General features: G+C 36.3%; 1 protein-coding gene across 1 annotated transcript; it reads left to right on the top strand.

Annotated features, from left to right (window-relative positions):
• The first annotated feature begins 5,080 nt into the window (after positions 1-5,080).
• LOC104418374 (cysteine-rich and transmembrane domain-containing protein WIH1) lies at positions 5,081-5,870 on the top strand. Its single transcript, XM_010029695.3, has 3 exons — positions 5,081-5,281; positions 5,356-5,443; positions 5,546-5,870. The coding sequence occupies exons 1-3, from the start codon at positions 5,218-5,220 to the stop codon at positions 5,616-5,618; spliced, it is 225 nt and encodes a 74-aa protein (XP_010027997.1). The 5' UTR covers positions 5,081-5,217; the 3' UTR covers positions 5,619-5,870.
• The last annotated feature ends 1,710 nt before the right edge of the window (positions 5,871-7,580 follow it).

Here is a 7,580-nt window from a genome sequence, read left to right as displayed (position 1 = left end):
CACGAGTCCCGACTGCTCCTCTTTAGTTAATTAAGTAACTGATGCCGAATTAATTCGCTAGACAACCTTTTTCTAATGTCCACTAGTGCCCGCGCGTACGTATCTGTGTGTGTTTATATATAATGTGTGTTTGTTATTAACGAGTTTTTGGAGTGCTTGTTAAGGATAAATAGTAAGAAAGTGTTCGATTTTCAATATATTAATTACATGTAACATGAAAATAGATCAATGGATCCTAAAATAAATGTTATTAATTATTTTATACGTACCTAAAATGCTTAACAATTTCATATGTTCATCGTTTCCACCGTTGAAGGATGAAAATTAGCCATTTAATAGACATTTTAGTGCTTATGTAATATCATGTGATGGTCCACCTATCAATTACAAAACATAAAATCTTATAATATTCCTTAAGTTCCTCCCCGAAAATACTTTCGAACAACTCACTTTGGTGAACAACCACCTAACTTTTTCGCTTTAAATTTGGATTAACTCGCTTTGGTGAAAAACCCTAGCTTGTCCTAATTTTGTTTGCAAACAAAATTTAGGGTCTACATTCAGGACAAAGATGTAGAAGATGTCGTTTAGGGCTATTATTGTTGACTGAGCGCGCCGGCGAGCCACATCGATCGAGGTAATTGACAAATATTGCTATGTCAAATTTTCAGCAACCGAAATTGGAATTGACCTTTAAGTGATTGGGCAGAAATTTGTTGACACTAAGGTGAGCATCGTATAAAACTTTTGACACTTCTTGTATCCTTTTGCCATTTTCTTACGTCATTAACCATATAATAGAGCTTACTTTGGTAAAGAAAAATTAGCAAATCCATTTTCGGGTAAGTATGCGAGTGTCAAAACCAGTGGCTACAATAAAAATCAAAATTCATGGGGTAATCCGTAACTTTTGAAAGTCCAGCTATTGTTATGAATCAGTGTCAAATTCATGAGATTTTACGCAATAAATTTCCTTGTTACAAGATGATATTATTTATCAAGGCAAATCACTAGTCCAAACCACACATTAAATTCCTAATTGCAGGGTCACACCTATATGTTTGAACTCATCTCTCGAAGTTTAAAAAGTGTTGGGATAGCCCCATAGAAGTTCAATACCTTTGATAGGGAAATCCAAGAGAAAGCTAATAATTCGAGCCAATGGAAAATTTAGTTCGATTTACCAATACCCAAAGGCTTAAACCACTTAATTATGCTCACTTAAGCAGTAGTAATCACTCGTTTTATCTATAGACATATAGGCTCTGTTTGCTTCGAGAAAAATAAATAATTTGGAGAATATTTTTCCTGAAAACAGTTGTTTGTTTCTCTTACAAAAACAAATAAACGAAAAATATTTTTATCGTTTGCGAAAATGTTTAGAAATAAATTGTTATCGATAATAAAAAAAAGTTTATATTAACTAATTATTTCAAGTGATACAAGTGATCTTTTTTCGAAAAATACATTTCAAATCATTTATCTTTCACAAAACAAAGAGAGCATATATAAGATTTCTTTCTTTTACACCACTCACATGTGTACATAATAAATTTGCATCGGATATAGGTCGTGCAAATCAAAGAGCGCAAGATAAGCAAGAGAGAAGGTCAAATTCGGACTCTTTTGTAATGAATATCAAGCTGAATCTGGATATATCGTCGATGCGAGGACTAGTAAGATCGATTCGGCGGTCCTACTTTTTACTTTTTTGAGCCAAGACCCACACGGTTTTAGCCGAAACAAAATCACAGTCAAATTCGACGGAAAAGCACTGCCATCCAGTTCACCACATGATTCTTGCCCCCACGCTTCCCAACTTTATTGACAACGCAAGAAAAGCGCCGACCATGTTATCATCTTATTCACATTTTCTCCAAAAAAGAAAAAAGAAAAAAAAGGGACCCCAAAATCATAAAATTAATGAGCAAAATTTTGGAATATTAAAGAAGTTATAAATTACAAAAAAGAAGATACCTCCAATGTGAGATTCGTACCAATAAGCCAATCACCACATATAAAGAGTTATCATTTAAGGAAAACTTTCACTAATGACTTTGGTGTAAGAGTGAGCGACTTGTTAAGAGGATCGAAAGCTTTTGTGTTCTCCAAGCATGTAATGTAAGAGATTATTTTCCTTTTCCAATGCAAATCAAATAAGCAAATGTTCCAAAAACATGAAAGCGAAATTGCTCATCAAACGTATCGTGGAGATGGATTTGTGAGCAGCCATTTCTCTGCTTCAAAAATCAACTCCATTGCTTCGTTTTGGTGACATATTCATATCTCAAATTGAAAGTATGCTTAAGTATATTTAATAGGTTAAGATTCTCCATAATTTTAGAGAAGGAAATGCATATGCAAATTGACTAGCAAATTCTATTATCCAGCCCATAATGCAAGTGATAATTATGTATTAGACAGGCCACCAATAGATTTGCTTCATTCATTGTTAGGGGATGAGATTAGATAACATTTTATTAAGAGAGTAATGATGTAAAATCGAGTCTTGTTCCTTTTCTTACCTTGAAAAAAAAAAAGCTTAAGGCTTAAGGCTAAGGACCTATTTGGCAAAAACTATTTCTGTTCCCCGAAACAACTATTTCTGTTTTTTTGTTCCAATGAACAAAAAAAGAATAAAATCTGTTTAATAAAATTTTTTTCTGGAAATAAAAGAAAAATCTTTTTTTTTTGTTTTCGAGAATAAATTTAAAATAGAAATAAGAAGTAGAAAAAAGTAGCTCATTGTTTCCGAGAACAATTTTTTTCTTTTCTCTTCTTCTCTTTCCTTTCCTTCTTTTTCCTTTTGGCTAGTCGTCGACCTTGGTCATGGCTAGTGATTGGCTGACGACCTCGCCGGAGTGTTGCAGCCCTTAACAACACCGAGCCATGGCAAGGCCGAGCCTCACCGGCCAAGGCAAGGCTGACCTCACACCGCCTAGGCAAGGTCAGGCCTTGCGTTGGCCAGGCGAGCTCACCAGCCCTTGCCTAGTCGGTCATTGGCCGCCGTCGTGGCCAAAGAACCAACCACAAAGGAGGAAGAAGGAGAAAAAAAAGAAAAAAAAGGAAAATATAATAAAAATATTTTAAAATTAAAAGGAACAACAAAATTACACAACGCATTTCTATTTCGAATATAGAAATTTTGTGCAATTATCAAGCACATTCTTATATTTATAAATTGTTATAAAAAAAATTATTTTTGATAAAAAATTATTATCAGAAATAAAATTATTACTAAACGCGTCATAAATCACCGAAAATATAGAAAGAAGATGAAAATCAACTTGAAAACTGGGGTGGGGTCCGTAGAGGGACAATCTAAGGGACAAGATGAGCTGTCCTCAAAAGTCCATTTTCTTCACTTTAATCATGAAAAAATTGAATAAAATCTATTTTCTTGTGGCTATCTAAAAAGACAGTACTTACTTTCCTTAAAAGACGTCGTCATCTGAGCCATTAATTACCTCACTGGTTTCTGTACCGGTGTAAATATATCAACTAATTTAAATGACCACTTATTATATGTCGCATCATTTAATTAATGCATTGACAATATGAACTTCAGTATTTCTCGCTTTGGTCCAAGAGCAAATTCAAAGGAAGCCAAGGTGGTAAACTAAGGAACGCAAACGAGGAGGCAAAGTCCAATAATATTCTATTGTCCGCGTCGCGATCGAAGGATCTCGATTTCGATGAACCTTGCCCTAATTTTTTCTTTTTTAAATAAAGGAAATTGGTGATCACTGACGCACATAAAAATTCCCCCAGTTAAAGAAACGATAAGAAAGAAAGCTAGGAAGAAAGAAACAGAAACCGATTAGACAAGCACGAAAGAACGACTTCGAACGTAAAACAAAAAGTCAAAAAGACAGGAAAGGCCGTGCCTTGGATAATCTTTTCTAGGACGCCACGCTTCCACGTCAATTAATTTGAATTTGAATTTGAATTTGAATTGGATGAAAGTGAGAGCAAGAGGAAATCGAAATTGCCTAAATAGTTACGTACAAGCCAAAGTCATGCCAATCAAGAGATAATAGTAGATCTCATGTGATACCCATGTGACATAATAATTAATATATTTTGATCTCATACGTAGTAGAATTATGCAAGTGCAGCTTAAGAAGTGTAAACTACAACGATGGCAAAATTCATGTGCACATAAGAACAAAGCATAAGAATCATCTGATTGGATATAGATTTTGTAATTTAATGGCACAAATCATCTAGTATGTCTGAATTGAGTTTTAATTTTTATCTTATTGTTAATATTAATTTTTCGACATATGCATTTTGACTCTCAAACGTGAAACACTTGGGACTTTTACAATATATAACAATTGACCTGTGAAGTTACGTATTAAGTTTTTTTTAGAGATTTGAAGAGCTATTTACAATTTCGGTGGAAAAGCCAAAGTTACGCGTTTTATACCTTGCTTGAACTTTAAATAAAGCTGGATCAGTTTTTACCCCCTTTTTTAGTTTTTTTTGGTTAATTTAGATCTTGCAAACCACTCGCTTTGACTTTTTTAAATTCTAAACTCCTAAACTTCCGCAACATCTTGATGCGTGAATTCACATGCAATATTTCTTAGTTTTTATATTACAACTTCAATAATAATCTAAAATTTTGAGCTAAGCGTAAACCATGCGATAACAATTATATAAGGCAGTCATTTTTTGGCCAGAAATTAAAATGAGGCGGTCAAATGAGAATGCAATACCAGCGTGGTCCTATTTCAGTTGATATTGACCATTGAATTATATGAGTTTTATGTGGGATCCATATGTTAAGTGGCTCGGATCATTCGTCGGGAACAAGAATTAATTTTTTTTTAATTTTTGATTTTGTCCCAAATTTATTTCCGAAAATAAAAAAAATAAAAAAATTTGTTTTCAGGGGCAAAATATTTACCAAATACCATTCTATTATAAAATCACTTTTGAGAACAAAAATCAAAATTTGATTTCGTTGGAATGATTACCAAACATGCTCTTAATTTTCAATTTTCAAGTCATGGGGCCAGGTCTTATACGATGCCGTTCTGCATTTACCTACTTCTCATGCTGAAAATGCTGCCATAAAAACAGGACCCGAGGCCAACACAAGGAGTATCTCTGTAGCAATCATTGCTCAGTTTGCGAAGTTCATCCGAGAAGAGCTCACCAAAAGTCTCTGCAAAGTTCTCTTGGGTCTCCTCCTCCAAGTCGCCAGAAATGAGCGAACCCCCCAAGTACGCTTATCCTTACCCTGCTCAAGGTTACCCTGCTCAAGGCCAAGGTACTCTCTCTCTCTCTCTCTTTCAACCATGTTCATGTCTGATCTTGCACGGCGGTGGGTGGTTGGGTTTGCAGGGTACTATCAAGGGCCTCCCGTACAAGCGCCTCCCCAGTACTATGCTGCTCCTCCTCCCAGAAGAGAGCCGGGTTTTCTTGAAGGATGGTATACTCTCTCTCTCTCTCTCTCTCTCGGCCAGCAAGATTTTGATGTTTCACATGGTTGCGAGAGAAATTTAATTGGTGATGTTTTGTTGGTTGGTTGCAGCTTTGCGGCTCTCTGTTGCTGCTGCCTCATCGACGAGTGTTGCTGCGATCCGTCCATCTTCTTCGTTTGTTAGCAGCCGCGTTGTTTATGATTCAGGAAGGGAAAGAAATAAAGAAAAAGTGGAAACAATCAGAGAAATTAGAGTCCAACCACTTCCTGGTTGTTCCCATGTTGATGATTGTACGTGTCTGTATTTGAGATATCAGTGTTTTTCCTGTGTCCTCTAGACGATTCTACATTATGGGCAGCTTTGTATTTGACTTTTCCGTGTACTCTGTAATCCATATATAATTGTCAGCATCGCTCTTTTGGATGGGGCCCTGTACATTCTTATTTTGTTCTCTCATAACCTTAGGAGGGATTGTAAAGCAGAGGCAATGCTTGCTTTCTTTCCTTGAAAGGATCCCTAGCAAGTTGGGTAGTCACATGAACCACCAAATTCGATCTGGGTCGACTTCGGCGACAGTTGGGACTTAAATAAAACCCACATTTCACGCAATTGAATCTTTCTACGGTTCGACACCGGTAACATTTGCCTCTTTCACCATCGCATGAGTTCAAAGCGAAACAGCATTTGAGTAAAGCGAGATGAGATCAGGCAACAATTTTCGCCCGATCGTTTGTTACCAAGTTGAATTCATTTCTTGGGGAAGTTACTAAGATCATCAAGTCCTGTCTTCTTCTAGCACTCAACTACAAGCTTCAATTGGGGCAACTGCAGGGAATGATATCATCTGTAAAATGCAGGATGCTATATCAAAATCAAAGATGTTGCTTATTTAAGCGATCGAAATGACGTGCAGTATTTGTGACACCACTGAAAATGATGCCTCACCTTGAAAATTAATCTCTTGGGTCCAAAGCAAATCTGGTCTGATTACCTTACCTTCGAGATGACAGGTTCGTGCCTACCGCTGTAAGTTTCCTTCTCCATTTGTGGAACACAAAACCTGTAGATCATCAATTCGCTGACCGAGGATATAACCTGTGAAATGCCCAGGAAACTTCCTCTGAAGTCACGGACAGATGCAGAGTCAATGTAAAAAGGTGTCATGCTTCTGTTACGATAATCTGACATCAAAATCAAACAAGTAACGCGCCATATTCCATTTGAAAACAACACTAAGCCTGAAAATTTTTAAAAGAGTGCTCAACTCCATGATTTCTAAAGGTCCGGTCCAATCAGTTGGTTCCCCGCTATACTAAAGGCTAGCTTTATGTTGTAATATTCCCACAAAAGGACAGGAAAAGGAAAAAAGGTGAATGCAACAAGCAACTTTGCATGGCTGGTGAAATGACTATGTTATGGAAACTAGCAGACGTCGTTTCCAAGATGGGGCATTATGTGTATAGCCAATTAGCTCATTAACAATTCTCATTTTTGAGAATCTAACACCTGAAAATAGTTTGAGACTTTTTAATGATCCACAATCTGATGCTTATACATAGAATCTTCCACCGTGGTTGCCCTCGACCTTCTCGTAAGGTTCCGGGGAAATGATGATGGTCCAGATTTATTTCACAATTTTAAGCGCCAAGTAAATAAAGGTACTATTGGATTGACTCGTTACACGTTTTTGAATAAGTACATACATGAAAGATCTGACGCATCCCATTCACACTTCAAGAATCGGCATTTAACTAGGTACTGATCATATATCTAATGACCTTTCTCTAGCAGGTAGTTTCAATTAAAAAATTTCCAGATAGATCTGGAAAAGGAATATATCACTATTGCAATTTCACAAGGCGACATCAAATTTACTATCACATAAGTCACATGACTCAAAATTCCAATGCAACTTTGACTCCACAAAACTTGTTCTGCAAATCCAATAGAACCAGCAAAACATTGCTGAAGTGCCATGAGATACAGCAAACACAATTATAAACAACTTGCTCCTAATAATTGCATCTAATTTCACTCCCATGTCTATTCTACCATTGCAGGTCCCTGAAAAGCCCCCTAGAATTCCCAATAATAATAATATTCTGAAGCTCAGTATTCTCAAGTAACTGGCTATGCATCCCCATA

The sequence above is a fragment of the Eucalyptus grandis genome, chromosome 9, assembly GCF_016545825.1.
Source record: "Eucalyptus grandis isolate ANBG69807.140 chromosome 9, ASM1654582v1, whole genome shotgun sequence".
Taxonomy (NCBI): Eukaryota; Viridiplantae; Streptophyta; class Magnoliopsida; order Myrtales; family Myrtaceae; genus Eucalyptus; species Eucalyptus grandis.
This window is presented reverse-complemented; position numbering and strand designations above follow the sequence as displayed.